We start from the raw sequence: 16,332 nt of genomic DNA, 5'->3' as shown, positions 1-16,332 counted from the left end.
GAATCAAGAACCAACAGTCTCACTTTTTGATTTAGACTGGAACCAACAGTCTCACTTTATGAGCAAGACAGAAACCTAGTCTCACTTCATGATTAAGACAGAAATCAATTTACACTTTCTGGTTAATACAGGAACCAACAATCTCACTTTGTGATTAAGACAGGAACCAACAGTGTCATTTTGTGATGGAGACAGGAACTAAGTCTCACTTTCTGATTTATCTAAGATCCAACAGTGTCACTTTGTGATTAAGACAGGAACAAACAGTCTCGCTTTGTTATTAAGACAGGCACCATCTCACTTTGTGATTAAGACAGGATCCAACAGTCTCGCTTTGTGATTAAGACAGACACCAACAGTCTCACTTTGTGATTAAGACAGGAACCAAAAGTCTCGCTTTGTGATTTAGACAGGAGCCAACAGTCTCGCTTTGTGATTACGATAGGCACCAACAGTCTCGCTTTGTGATTAAGACAGGAACCAACCGTTTCACTTTGAAGTTAAGACCGGAATCAAGTCTCGCTTTGTGATTAAAACAGAAACCAAGTCTCACTGCGATTGAGACAGGAATCAATAGTCTCGCTTTGTGATTGAGACAGGAACCAACAGTCTCACCTCGTGATTGAGACAAGAATCAAGAACCAACAGTATCACTTTGTGATTTAGACTGGAACTAACAGTCTCATTTTATGAGCAAGACAGAAACCTAGTCTCACTTCATGATTAAGACAGAAATCAAATTACACTTTCTGGTTAAAACAGGAACCAACAATCTCACTTTGTGATTAAGACAGGAACCAACAGTGTCATTTTGTGATGGAGACAGGAACCAAGTCTCACTTTCTGAATAATCTAAGATCCAGCAGTGTCACTGTGTGATTAAGACAGTAACCAACAGTCTCGCTTTGTGATTACGACAGGCACCATCTCACTTTGTGATTAAGACAGGATCCAACAGTCTCGCTTTGTGATTATGACAGGAACCATGCAACAGTCTCGCTTTGTGATTTAGACAGGCAACAACAGTCTCACTTTGTGATTAAGACAGGAACCAACACTCTCGCTTTGTGATTAAGACAGGCACCAACAGTCTCACTTTGCGATTAAGAAAGGAACCAACAGTCTCACTTGCGATTAAGACAGGCATCAACAGTCTCGCTTTGTGATTAAGACAGGAACCAACAGTCTCGCTTTGTGATTAAGACAGGCACCAACAGTCTCGCTTTGTGATTAAGACAGGCACCAACAATCTCATTTTGTGATTAAGACAGGAACCAACAGTCTCACTTTGTGATTAAGACAGGCACCAACAGTCACGCTTTGTGATTAAGACAGGCACCAACAGTCTCACTTTTTGATAAAGACAGGCACCAACAGTCTCGGTTTGTGTTTAAGACAGGATCCAACAGTCTAGCTTTGTGTTTAAAACAGGATCCAACAGTCTATCTTTGTGATTAAGACAGGCACCAACAGTCTCACTTCGTGATTAAGACAGGCACCAACAGTCTCGCTTTGTGATTAAGACAGGCACCAACAGTCTCACTTTGTGATTAAGACAGGCACCAACAGTCTTGCTTTGTGATTAAGACAGGCACCAACAGTCTTGCTTTGTGTTTAAGACAGGATCCAACAGTCTAGCTTTGTGATTAAGACAGGCACCAACAGTCTCGCTTTGTGTTTAAGACAGGATCCAACAGTCTCGCTTTGAGATTAAGACAGGCACCAACAGTCTCACTTTGTGATTAAGACAGGAACCAAAAGTCTCGCTTTGTGATTTAGACAGGAACCAACAGTCTCGCTTTGTGATTAAGACGAGAACCAACAATTTAACTTTGTGATTAAGTCCAAAACAATCACTCACTTTGCGATTTGAAAAAAAAGAAAAAGTTTCTTTTGGTGAAAACAGGAACCTGGTCTACCTTTTGTGATTAAAATAGGAACCTGGTCTCATTTTATGATTGAGACAGGAATCAACAGTCTCCCTTTGTGATCAAGATAGGAATAACCACTCACTTTATAATTAAGACAGGGAACATAGTCTCCCTTAGTGATAGAGACAGGAATCAAGTTTCACTTTGTGATCAAGACAGGAATCACCACTCACATTATCATTAAGACAGGGAACATAGTCTCCCTTTGTGATTGAGACAGGAATCAACAGTTTCACTTTGTGATCAAGACAGGAATCACCACTCACTTTATAATTAAGACAGGGAACCTAGTCTCCCTTTGTGATTGAGACAGGAATCAACAGTTTCACTTTGTGATCAAGACAGGAATCACCACTCACTTTATAATTAAGACAGGGAACCTAGTCTCCCTTTGTGATTGAGACAGGAATCAACAGTTTCACTTTGTGATCAAGACAAGAATCACCACTCACTTTATGATTAAGATGGGGAACCTAGTCTCCCTTTGTGATTGAGACAGGAACCAAAAGTCTTACTTTAAAATTAAAACAGGAAACAAGTCTTCCTGTGTAATTGAGATCACAAGTGAATCTGTGAGCTACTGCTCACTAATGATACCCCCGCCCCGCTTAAAGTATAATGTAAACAGGAAGTTGTTGAGTGATGAACCTGAAAACGCATCACACTGTATAGCTGACTCAAATAAACCCTGAAACCAAATTTCAGAAATCCTTAAAATGTAGTTCCTGAAAATGATGCGACGAAAAATATTCATGGGACGGACAGACGGACAGATGGACAGACAGAGGTAAAACAGTATACCCCCCTTTTTTAAAGCGGGGGTATAATTAACTTTCACACCCACATATTAATGATGAGTTCTTGATTGTGTGTGTAAGTTCCAAATCAAGAAAGGAATGTGGAAACTTGAAAAGAATGCAAGTCATATAAAGTAGATGGAATGAAAAACTAACACAAATTCCCTACTATTCTTTTATTTTTTGTCATTTTAATTAAATAAACAAATATCATACCAAATGCTGTCTAAATATCGCTAGGTTTTCTTGCCAAATTTTTTTATAATCAGTAATGAGAGTTTCTTATTAGTTATTATTACCAGAAAAACAATGAATTGATAAATATACGTGCTTGTTAAAGATGACATGGTAACAGTTGGTTAGATGTATATTTGTTCAATGTATAACACAGATTTAGCCTCATTATTTCTGGAAAATAAATCCTTGTATAAAAATAAAAGAAGACAGCTTGAAAACCTAGCCATATTATTTAAATTACTAATTAACTTATTTAGTGAATATATGAAATGAAATGAAGATAAAAATATAAAAATTACATCAGTTATGTACAATCATGAAAATGTATCTTGGTTTTCTTGTTAAGATATAATACACAAATGATTGTAACCTTTTAAACATGATGGGTAATTGCCATCAAATTAAAATTCTCAAATGTTGACTATCCTAAATACAATACATACTCAGTAATGACATGAAATTCATATGGTTCAATATCTTTTTTCTGAAAATTGCCATGGAAATGATCTTCCAGATTATTTCACTATATATTTACTCAAGTTTTAATGAAAGTTTAGACATGTTCATCTATAGAGAATGTTCTTGTGTTTTACACCTTATGGGTAATGCACCACTATAGATGACAGTGCATAATTATACTATTTCATTGCACATGCTTCCAAACATGATAAATATTTTGTATAACAAGGAATATTATCACCAATTTGAGTTCAACTCTTTTTGTGTGGAATAACTTATAAAAGAACAAAAATATCTTTTCAACTACAATAAAATTAATTCCAAATTGCCATAGGTTTCAACATTTCATTTTTTTCTTTAAACTTTATATCACATTTACTTGCCAAAAATATATTCTTAGATCTTAAAATAATAGCAATTCAAATAATTACAGAACTTCTCAAGAATCTTTCCTAAACCTATCACATTACTTTGATAGGTTAATTTCAAACATCAGCAGACAGATTTTCAATGCATTGCATGTTTTCATTGATTAAACAGCTTTATATATATAATCATGATAACAATGATTGAGTTAATGTAACTCAATTTTTATGTTTAATAATACACATATATGATACATATATTTCTTGTTTCAAAAAATAGTTCCATGTAAAGATTAACAAAATTCATAGCGTAAAATTGAAGTATATCATAAAAACATTCATAATTTTTTATCATTATATTGGAGCAGTTCATAACAATAGGCTTCAAAAGATGCATCCAACCTTTTGTTAAATTGCTAAATTGTTTCCTAATACACCTTATCACTTTTTAGTCTAATCTGGAAAAAAATGGTCACTTAGACAACTTCCTGTTTGGGTCAAGTGTCACAAAAACAGAAGTCATCAGTAAAAATGAGCTGAGGGAGGAAAAAGTTTAGAAAGTGAACATTTTGAAATTTTAATAGATCTTAATCCATTTCTGTGAAACACAAGTCATAAAAATGCTTTGTTTGAAATGTTTACGATGGTATAAAGATATCTCTTTGAAAAGTTTTATGAACAACACAATCTTTAAACATAGCTTTAACTGGATGGAGTTTATTATGTAATTTCAGAACTTATCTGGATTGGAATAAATAGCCATAGTAACCTTCTGAAATCATATTGGAATATATAGCCATAAGGTGTATAACCTTCTGAGGTCATGCAATAATCAATTCTTTTGTTATGACAAAAGCTTTTTGTAATGTAATATTTTGCTGGAAGTTGCATGGTTTCTATATTTTTACCTTTTTGTCAAATGTATCGAAATTAATTACTGTAAACCAACTTATTTTTGCGTATACTTTATTTCACGTTTAGCCCTTTCTATTCCATTTCTCAGCGATTTAATTTCGCAATTTTCTAATTTACTTGATATAGTTGAATAAGGAAAGATCCAAGTTTTACATATTTGCGACAATTTATATTCACGTTATTTTTCTATTCGCAAAAGCCTTGAAAATAAATAGCTCACGAAAATTAGTTGGTTTACAGTATCAGTCCGAACAAGATCCCTAGCAAACATTATACATTTTTTGGGGCGATAACTTTGTATCAACATTGTGAAGATTATCAAAAAGTATACTGACCATAAATTGTCCAACCTTTTTCATGCTACATAGATGGTCAGACAACAGCATAGCATAAAATGATAATGTCTATTGTAAATAGGCATGTAAAATTATTTTTTTATATTTCTTAAAATATAATACAGACAAACAAATATAATATAATATATCTAACTGATGATAAAACATTTGATGTGATGAAACTTCTGATTCTTTTACGATTTTGTTAATAACAATTCTCACTCATTTCTTTATAATAATTGAAATATATTATTTTTGCTAAAATAATAAATTGCAATGGTTTCATTATTTTCTTGTAGAAAAAACTTTTCAACAGAACATAAACAGATTCACAACTTTTACTTATGTGAGCTTTCCCTTAAAAGAAACAAATTAATGAATGAAATAGACAAAATATAACGAAACTAAAATCAAAGATCCTGAAACCATTCAGGCTAACATTCAATTCAAGTCATTCTTTGAGATAAAACATAATCTTCACCAAAATAAACAAAACAATTATTGCATATCCTTAATACTGGTTATAAATGTTCATTCAAATTGTACATCTATATTTAATCCTTTATAATACATTACTAAGTCACTATTTACAATTAAGGAAAGTCTAAATTAAAACACATTTGTTCTATTTTTTTTCCAAGAAATTAATTATCTGAAATTTTGAAACAATGTTTTTCACAGCAAGAAAATCAACATCTTATAAAAGAACAGACTTCTAATGTCCGCAGCATTGCACATTTTTTATCTGTCAAAGGGAAATAACTAAAAAAAACAATTTTTTGTTGTTCTTTAAAACTTTTAAAAATTATCCTTATATAATAAAGTTGAAGACTTGAGAGCAATTTCCGATATATTTAATTTTAATATTTCCAAGGGTCAATTATCACTCATTAAAAATATTTAATCTGCACTAATTTTCGATCTCGTCTGAGACATTGCTGATATAAATCTATGATACAAGTTTTATTAAAATTTGATAAGAATTGTACATGTGAGAGGGCTAACAAGACCGGACAGACGCTCAATACTTCTATGTCCTCCGCAACACATCATGCAGGGTACACAAATATCAAAATTACTACGAGAATATTTTCAATTTTTAAAACTAAAAGTTAAATTCAAAGAATCAATTAATTTTTTTAAATTTGTTCATGATTTGATTGATATTTATTAATTTAAATGTTCTTTTTTTTTCTTTTTTTTCTTTTTTATTCTAATAGATATTATGCAAAACCAAGACCTTTTTTCTTGTCTCCAAAAAATGAAAAAAAAATATGAATTTTAAAATTTATTGAAAGTGTCAAAAAGAGTCCCAAGTCTGTGTTTTATGTTTTAGACTGTATACAGAAAACACACTGATTACATATATTTACCCCTACCACACTTTAAATAAGCAAAGCTATAATAAACTCAATCATATTCAAGACTAATTTTCAAAGATTCCTACTTGTAACTTTAAAGGCAACACAAGTTTCAAATAAACAAAATCAACAAGCAAGTAAACAAATTAAATAAACAAAATCAAGCAGAAAAGTCTTAAGAGACAATGTACAGAAAATATAAACATGTCAAATTATGTAATTTGTTTGAAAAATTAATCTTTAGCCTTTCAGGTCGATTCTCAACAATTTTATAGCATGATATATATGGAGCTTCTATATACTCAAAACATATACAGCTAAACATAGAAGTAAAATAAACTGCACATACAGTGTAAATATTTACAATATACTACAGATATTTGATATAAGATGTCACATCAAAATCAAATGTCAGTAAGGGAGGGTTGGGGTCAAAAACCTCAATGTATATGATTAAAAAAGGGTTGGGCAATCAAAAATCTAATTTAAATTGTCACTGATAACATTTACATGTCAAAAGGGTATAAAAAACATAATATACAAAGTAATTGAGTATATATGCCAATAAAAGGTGGGGGGTCAAAAAAATAATATACAATGTCAGATCATAAATATGTCGTTATGACCTATTATACAATGTCAATGATTATAAATATAAAGTAATGAAAACTTAAATCTTGTATATAAGTCAACAAACTGAAGGTTTAAGCAAAAAGCTGTAATGTGTTGCTGCATCATTGCTTTATAGTCAGCATCTAGTTTTTTTTTTTTCATAAGTGTTTCTCTCCAATCTGTCGAATGCAAATGTGATTTTAAAAATATTTTTCTACTCATTAAAGATGAGAAAAAAATTGCTTGCTAGTGAAAATGAGTTGGTTTTCAGTATAAATCACTTAGTTTACATTTTATATAAATTACAAGTTGTCACATTCTGAAATTTTGAACAATGGCTATTCCAGAAAAAAATGTCGGGAGTTACTTTTTGGGGTTTTTAACGACCTTGACTGGCTATAAAGCCCTCGCACACTCGGTGTCGGGAGAGGTGCTAGACAATGCTTTTTATACCCCACTACCCATAATATTTAGGTAAAGGGACATGATGTCACATGACAAAAAGTCACAAAATTGATAGGACTAAAAGTCACAGTTGATTAATTAACACTTGTTCGAATATATATTAGAAATGTCTAAAAAAAAATCTTTCATCACAATAAATTCATTTAGCAGGTTAGGAAATTGCTAATTTGCGTTGTTACATGAAGATTTGTCAAATTTAAATCATAAAAATGATATATTTAAAGCAGTAAATAAAAATAAATATCTTCCAAAAAATACTTTGACTTGCTTGTTTTTTAAATATTAAATAGATCATTTGTTAACAAAGTTGTTTAACAAATAATTGATAAAGAACATTACAAAAATGTTTAGCAAACAATTCTTCTTTAATTTCAGTATTTATATAAAAACAGAATTGTGAATTTTTGTACTGTGACTATAAAAATATTTTTCTACTCATTAAAGTTGAGAAAAAAATTTGCTAATGAAAATTAGTTAGTTTTCGGTATAAATCACTTTAATAGTTTACATTTTATATAAATTACATATTGTAGCAATGAAACTTCATTAGTCAGAATCATCAGAAGATGATGAAGTGCTGGACTTGGACTTCGAGTTCAGAGCTTGAAACTTGCTTTTCTTCGGTGAAGTAGTCTGAAAGAAAAAAATATAACAGTGGTTTTTCAAACAAAGTATTATGCATCTTTGTAAAATGAACAAATGTATTATAAATCTGTCAGTAATAATCAATTATGGTAAAGGTGTGTTTATGTAGTGTAAATTCAGAAATTATTGCGAGGTTTTTATTAATGTGAATAATGTAACTAGGTGAGTATCCCAATAATAAGAACTCACATTCTGATATTTGATACATTTATCTGTATTCAGGTTTTCCTGAAATCGCAATAATCAATTTCGCATTTCTGTCCACTCTTCAAAAATCTCAATAATAAATGAATGCGAAAATTTCTGGATTTAAAGTATTCTAAAATGACATCAATTATATTTTCCATTTGTGTTAATGTATTTTATAATGATATAAACAATATTTTGGCATTTCAAGGGTTTGGGTTATAAAATACAGAAAATGGGCATAAAAATTAGGAATGTAAAAAAATGGGATGCTAACATATAAAGAATAGAGATAATGGGCTAAAAAATTAGGAAAAACAAAACAGAGGTATATTTCAACTTTATGAAATTTTGATAAATTAATGCAAATGTTGAAGTTAAAACTACTACTTATGGGCATGTGCAAGTATAAATGGCAGTAAAAATTTTCAAGAGAATGAATTTTGCATAAAATATGAATTATAAACTGATTTCAACTTGGATTTATCAGTACAGTAATGCAGAGAAGTTGATCAAGTAAATCAAGTAAAAGAAAGAGACAAAATCAGTCCTCTGTAAGTTCTTCTTCAGATCAGTACATTTCACCAGCCTTTTCAAACAAAGAAAAATGTCGACACAACAACAAGTCAAAGGTATTGTTATCTAATACAATTAGTGAAGCCTTGTCATGTTTAAACGATAATAACAATTCATAACTTAACATTGATAATCAGGGCATCATGAATCAATCGATAAACCCAGGGTGCCAATACACATGTACACCATAACAATCTAGTACACCTATTTTGTACCAGCCGTTTCGACAATTCTACCATATCAGCAGTCACCTACCTTCCTTAGTTTATCATGTAATATATGCAACCGTAATTTTGATGAGGATGAATATCATTTTATTTTGGAATGTATTAGATATAAAGATATTCATATGAAGTATATACAACCTTATTATTGGCGAAAACCATCAGTATTTAAACTTATACAATTGCTATCTATTTTTGTAATATAAAAGAATTTAATAATTTTCGGGAGTATTTATGTATTGCTGAAAAAATTTGTTATTGTTCAATGTGTATATCATACTTCAAGAGTGTTGAATTATATTAATTGATATCATGCTCTTAGATTAGTTTTAAGGTGGGACATAACACTACAGGGAGATAACTCTGTAAAAATCAGCTGAATGTTTAAATCACATTCTATTGTTAAGGAAATATTAAGCTTCTCAATGATCAAAACTCATGTTTGTCGAACTGCTATATATCCAAAAAAAATTTCAGATATAGTGTGTGGTTCAAGTTTATTTAAATTTTTATATTTTTGTCAAAGGGTCAAAGTAAATATTTTGTCAAAATTAAACGAGCCAAATTAATTTTAGTCCAGGTGTTTGGTACCACCTTAAATTGTATGAATTGTATTCCTGAATTACTATATTGTACTATGTGATGCCTACTATATTTAATGTCACATGTGTATTGTTAATTGTTCTAGATACTTATAAGCTGTATTGCTTTTGGAATAAACAATACAACATGTAAACAATACAAAACATTCAAAGTCAATGAGTCAGAGTCATATAATCTCTGTGGAAATTAATAATTCCAATGCTAATACAACTGCATAACAAATACCATTTTGTTATCATTAGTGATTCCTTTAAATTTACCTTTAAAAAAAAACTTAAATGTAAACGATGCAAAAGTCAATGAACCATGATTAGGGGAAAGGGGCAAATAATCTCCACAGAAATGAAACATGAAAATGTGTATACAACTGCATACCAAATATCATTTAATCACCATTAGTGGTTCATCTTAAACTGACCTTATCACAAACTTAAAACATGTAAACTGTGCAAAGTTTCAGACTGAGGGGGTGGGGCCTAAATCTGAATAGAAATGAGGTATGCCAAAGCTAATACAACTGATAATCAACTTTCCTTGACCTACCACTAGTGGTTTCCCTTTAACTTACCTCTCCTGAAAACAACACACATAGGTCTCACTTGTTTTCTTGGTTTCAGATGGTTAATAAAGTTAGTGCAGATGTAAGACAGAAATTAAAGACAAAATCTAAATAAAAAACAAGATGAGGTCAGATCTAATAATTTGGAAATTTGATGGAAGAAAAATCTGATAAATGGAAAAAGCATAAATAGCAGCGACCTCTCCTTCACACACATCATGTTGTAATCAAAGTGTCAATTACCTTTCCAGTTTTCTCTGTTTGACTTTCTGAATCAGAATCACTATTTAACATCTCCTTGGTATAAGGGTTAGCTCTAAAGATCATCTACAATAGAGGAAATTATCCTGTATTGGATATTGTTTTTAATTCAGAAATATATTGCCACGTCTTAATATTGCAAAAATTGCAACAGGATTGGTTTAGCAAAAATAAAAACTTGCATTTAAAATTTTGGTAGCATAATTTTTATGCAGTATTTCCTGAAATCGTAAGAAATAATCTCACAATTTGTCCATTGTTCAATTGCAATAATAAGTGCACACAATAATTTCTGAATTGACAGTATTTTTATACGTTTCATAACGAGTGAGAATTAAGATTGATGAAGACTGATTTAAAATACAGCTTAACTTCATCCTGGTCCTCTAGATCTTAATAATTACTGTATGGTATGGGTTTAGCTGATTGTTAGGCTGTACTGCACCCTATCGATATTTGCATCCTAGTTCTTTGATCTCTGGTGGATAGGTGTTTCATTGGTCATCATACCACATCTCTTTGATGCTTTTCGACAGTTAATTTGTTCCTTTTGTTTTTTTTGAAATTGTGAAAATAACAAAATAATATGTTATTACTTAGGATTTTAATGTATACCAGGCAATTGTAAAAAAAGGCAACTATAAATTTTCATTTTCTTACGTTGTAGTTCTAGCTTGAATATCTTAAAATCATGAAAAATTTCTATTCATCTCACCTTCTTATTTTTTTGTTGCATTGGAGATGATGGTGTCACTGAGGTAGCCAAAGGATTCTTTTTTACACTGCTTTTAGTACCTTTTTCTTCATCAGAGTCGGATTCTGAGGACGATGATGAAGATGAAGATTTGTTTTGTTTACCTTTTCCAGTTTTTTTAGAAGGTGCTGCCTTTTTAGGACTTGTCTTTTTAGGACTTGTCTTTTCAGGACTTGCCTTTTTGGGACTTGACTTTTTCACCTGGGTTTTAGCTGTACTTTCTGATTCAGATGAACTGGGTGAATCTGAATCTTTCCTCTTCTCAGCTGCTGTGACTTTTTTAACATTTGATTTCTTTTGTTTACTTATTGTTTTTTCAGAATCTGACTCCGATATACTACTCAATTCCTTGGCTTTCCTGTCCTGTTTTTTCATATTTTTACTCAGCTTTTTCACTTCTGCTACATTAGATTTGTTCGATTTAATTGTTGTACCGGTATCTTCTGAGTCTGACTCTGATGAACTGCTGGAGTCTTCTGTCTTTATCTCAGGTTTTTTAGATTTTTTGTCCGACTGATTGACTGTTGCCAATGGTGTCTTCTTTGTTTTGATAGTTGCCTCTTCTGAGTCAGACTCTGATGAACTGCTAGAGTCTTCCATTTTTTTCTCAGGTTTTTTAGATTTTTTGTCAAACTGTTTAATGGTTGCCAATGAAGACTTCTTTGTTTTGGTAGTTGCCTCTTCAGAGTCAGACTCTGATGAAGAAGAATCTTTTTCAACTTTTTTCACAGGTGATGGAGCAACCTTTTTCTTTTTAGGATGTGGTGTATTTTTTCCACATTCTTCATTACTTTCTAATGGCCTTTTCAATTTTTTCTTCGGTGTGATAATCTTTGAATTTTCAATAGTGGATTTGACCTACAATAGAAATGTAATGACAATTTAATAAACTCACTAACCCAAAGTTTTAAAATCAAACAACATTCAACAAGTGACTGAAAAATATATGAATTCACAAAGGCATACAGTAGTTGTCGTTGGTTGCTGTCTGTTATATCTGTTTATCTGTTAATTACTTTGTCATAAATCAGGCCGTTGCTTTTTTAGTTCGAAGATATTGCCATGCCAGGGCCTTTTGTAGCTCCCTATAAAGTACAGGTTTTGCTCATTATAGAAGGCCTTTAATTCCTGGTCCTCTACTCTTGAACTTTGTACTTTATTTGGTCTTTTAAACATTTTTGATTCAAGTGTCACTGAATTTTTTTTAAACAAAATAAGTGTCTGGAGTACAAAATTTTAATCCTGGTATCTATGATGAGTTTATCTCAACTCACCTCATTTGGATGCTACATGATATTTGTCCCATTTGCAATCATACCACATCTTCTTATTCTATAAACTGTGGATTCATTATTATTTGTTGGATACCAATTTTCGTGGATTTCGTGGGTACAGCTGAACCACGAAATCCAATGTTCAACGAATAACAAAAGTTCTACAGGCTTGTATGCAGACTTCAGCAAAACCACGAAATTTAATATCCACGAACATGTAAGTTTTCCTGAATTCATGAAAATTGGTACCCACGAAAGTACATGAATCCACAGTAGTGGGTAAAAGGGAGAAGTTTGTACACATGTAAAACTGGTTCAACCCATCCACATTTAGGGACAGTACCAAGTCAGCTATCTGGATGACATTGTGTTCTAGTTGTCTTTGTGTTTGTACACATGTATAACTGGTTCAACCCATCCACCTTTAGGGACAGTACCAGGTCAGCTATCTGGATGACATTGTGTTCTAGTTCGTCTTTGTGTTTGTACTTTTTCTTGGAGGAGTCTGGTGTTGATGTGTTCTTTTATATCAAATATTTTAGCTAACTCCTGTCTGGGGGTGGAGGGGGAGGGGTTTCAGTAGGTACTTCTATTAAAATTTGATGGGCGGTGGTGGTTTTAGACAGACAGCCATTACAATAATATAGATTAACCAATTAAAATTTTTATGCATGGCTGGGTTAAATAAAAGGTGCTTTCCTACACCTCCACCCCACCCAAATGTCAGCCCGCATAGCACATATCTAATTCTTTTCAAAGTTCTTTAAAACTTTTCATAAATTTCTTTGAGAGTGCTTAAAATGCAATTTTCTATATAATAATTTTTCCAAGGGCACAACTGTTTGAAATTAATTGATTAGCACTCATTTTCAAACTTGTATGAGACATTGCTGATACAAACCTTTGATAAAAATTTTATAAAGTTCTGGCAAGATTCTAAAATGACAGAACAGACACACCAATGTGTTGTGCGAGGGACAAAAAATATGATATTTTGTATTAAATTCAAAATATCATGGGAGCCTTAATAATGGCCTAAGCATTATGTTTGTCATTTCAAGACATTACCAAATGTTTATATTAAATGTTTCATTCCAGAAACTTTTCAGAATATTGTAGCTTATACCTTTTCTTTTAACTTGCTTGCTGGCTGCAGTTTATCTGATAATTTTGAGATATGAATTGGTGTACTGGTACTGAGAAATTCATACTTGTCTGAGAGCTCTTCATCATCATCATCTTCTTCGCCAGGGTCTGACTTTACAGCTCGAAGTTTATTCTGAAACCAAATAAATAGAAACAAATAAAACAGTGCCTACTGAAAAAAAAAACATAGATGTTATTTTCATCCAGAACAACTTCAACAACAATATTTCATATGAATAGAAGGCAGTATGGGGTATACAGTAAACCAACTACTGTAAATTCAGAAATTATTGCGAGGTTTTTATTAATGCGAATAATGCAACAAGGTGAGTATTGCAATAATAAAAACTCGCATTTTGATAACTGAAACATAGATTTGTATGGAGATTTTTCTGATATCGCAATAACTGAAATCGCATTCTTGTCCATTTTTTAACAAGAGTGCACACGCTGAAATGTCTCGCCTTCTTTACTAACCATTGATTTTATGTTGATAGTCCTAGATACAAAGCTTTACTACAAGTAACACATACACTTAACATGATCAAAGAAAATGAGGTCAAGGTCAGATAAACAAAACGAGAAATACATGTACACCTTACAATCATTCAATAAACCAAATATAGTAGACCTACTGCTTATAGTATCTGATATAGGGACTTGACCACGAAAACTTAACCTTGTTCACCGATCCATGAAATGAGGTCGAGGTCAAATGAAAATTGTCTGACGGGCACGAGGACCTTGCAAGGTACGCACATACTAAATATAGTTATCCTATTACTCATAATAAGAAAGAAATTAACTTTACAAAAAATGTTGACTTTTTTTCAAGTAGTCACTGAACCATGAAAATGAGGTCAAGGACAATGGACATATGACAGACAGAAACTTCGTAACATAAGGCATCTATATGCAAAGTATGAAGCATCCAGGTCTTCTAGCTTCTAAAATATAAAGCTTTTAAGAAGTTAGGTAATGCCGCCGCCGTCCCCGTAGCAGCCGGATCATCCTTATGTCGAGCTTTCTGCTACAAAAGTCGCAGGCTCGACAAAAATCACAAAAATAAATGCACGCAATAACTTCTGAATTTATAGTAAGTTTATTTTATTTTTGCCATATCTTAGCAAATAGCAGAATATTAATCATGGCTTGAGTGTTGAGTAAAAACTTGCAGGAGGGCACATAAAAGATTGCCATGAACTTGACATAAAATCCCCTTAACTGTTGATAAGCATATCCAAATATGTTTATATTTGAAATATATCCAAACAGTGTAAGTTAAGATAATAATCTAAACATATTTGAGATGCTGCCAACATATGCTTAATTGCCTTAAATCTGAAGGTTCAAGTAATAACTATTGAATGACAAATCACAAAATTTCCAAAATCAAACGTTCTTACAACATATTAAGCTTAAAGTAAATTAATCAAAGCATAATTGAGTTTTTAGGAGCTCTGAGGGAAAAGACGGCCATTGTTTCTAAATTTTTTGGGGTATCTTTTGATAGACTGCATACAAATAATGAGCAAAAGAACAGCTAGAACATGTAGAAAGGTTGACAATATTGAAATTAATTGTTGTTTAATGTAATTTCATTTCCTTAGTCAAGAATTCATCATGGAGTCAATTTGGACCAATGGAAGAGAATGGCACCTTCTAAATAAAAAACATTTGATTAAAGTTGAAAGTTAATTATTTAAAATTCAATTGAGTTCTATCATTTAATAACTACTACAATATATTTTAATTTTTTTTATTGTGTACCACTGAACTGCAGGCTAGGGCCATTTTCCATTTTTGTGACAGTGCTCTAAGATTTTTAATTTTTCTCAAGAAAGTGAGGACTGAGAAGTCAATTCAGTTTTAAATTTCCATTGATACCCAGTTACAACTCTCATCACAGGGATACATGTACTTACAAAAACCAATCAGATTGATATCAGTGTCTTCCCTAGAAAATTTTTCATGCATGGTGGGTCCATGGTGAATTTGCAACGCGGCGCGCGACGCTTTTTCAGAATTAGTTACATTACATAATTTATATGTTTTAAGCCATCTAATTGTTTTATTATAGGTACAGCAATTCATATAAGTCATGGAATTTTAAAGTATTTATCACAGATGAGAGTAATTAATGAAAGACCATATAAACAATAATAACAATAATCCAGTCTGCAATAGTTATTTACAAATTAATGTCATATACACATTATTTTGTTGATATCTTCCTCTGTTTCAACTTTCCAAAGGTCACCACATATTTTTCAAAATCAAAAGCTTCTTCCTTTGGTCCTTCAATTGATATATGCATTAAGCAATTGAGCACTTTTTGGCATAGTCTGTTTCTCAAAGGTGATTTTCATCTGTCCGACTACAATTTGATGAAGGAGTAGACTTCTCTAACCAACTTGTCAAAAAAGTTGGGCCAGTAAGGCCACGTTTCTTTGATGGTTGCTTGGACATGGTTGTTAAACTGATGATTGTTTATCGAATTTTGCTGATAGAATGGTTTCAGCATCAACAGCAAGTTGTTAAATAAAACTTTGAATGTCATCATTGCTTCACAGAGATTTTACAGGAAACAATAAAAAAAAATTATTTGCGTTAATTACAGAAGTCGT

General features: G+C 31.8%; 1 protein-coding gene across 1 annotated transcript in view; it reads right to left on the bottom strand.

The window, feature by feature from the left end:
* Positions 1-6,223: 6,223 nt before the first annotated feature.
* The window catches only part of LOC127723472 (nucleolar protein dao-5-like), a 47,599-nt gene continuing 37,490 nt past the window's right edge, over positions 6,224-16,332 (bottom strand). The window contains exons 12-15 of the mRNA XM_052230123.1: positions 13,686-13,838; positions 11,247-12,143; positions 10,514-10,597; positions 6,224-8,110 (exon numbers count right to left, since the gene is read on the bottom strand). Coding sequence (XP_052086083.1) covers positions 8,024-8,110; positions 10,514-10,597; positions 11,247-12,143; positions 13,686-13,838 — 1,221 coding nt within the window. The 3' untranslated portion in view covers positions 6,224-8,023. The remainder of the gene's footprint in view (positions 8,111-10,513; positions 10,598-11,246; positions 12,144-13,685; positions 13,839-16,332) is intronic.

Source organism: Mytilus californianus, unplaced genomic scaffold, assembly GCF_021869535.1.
Source record: "Mytilus californianus isolate M0D057914Y unplaced genomic scaffold, xbMytCali1.0.p SCAF_13, whole genome shotgun sequence".
NCBI lineage: Eukaryota > Metazoa > Mollusca > Bivalvia > Mytilida > Mytilidae > Mytilus > Mytilus californianus.
Note: the sequence above shows the minus strand (reverse complement) of the source record. Positions and strands in the feature narration are given on the sequence as shown.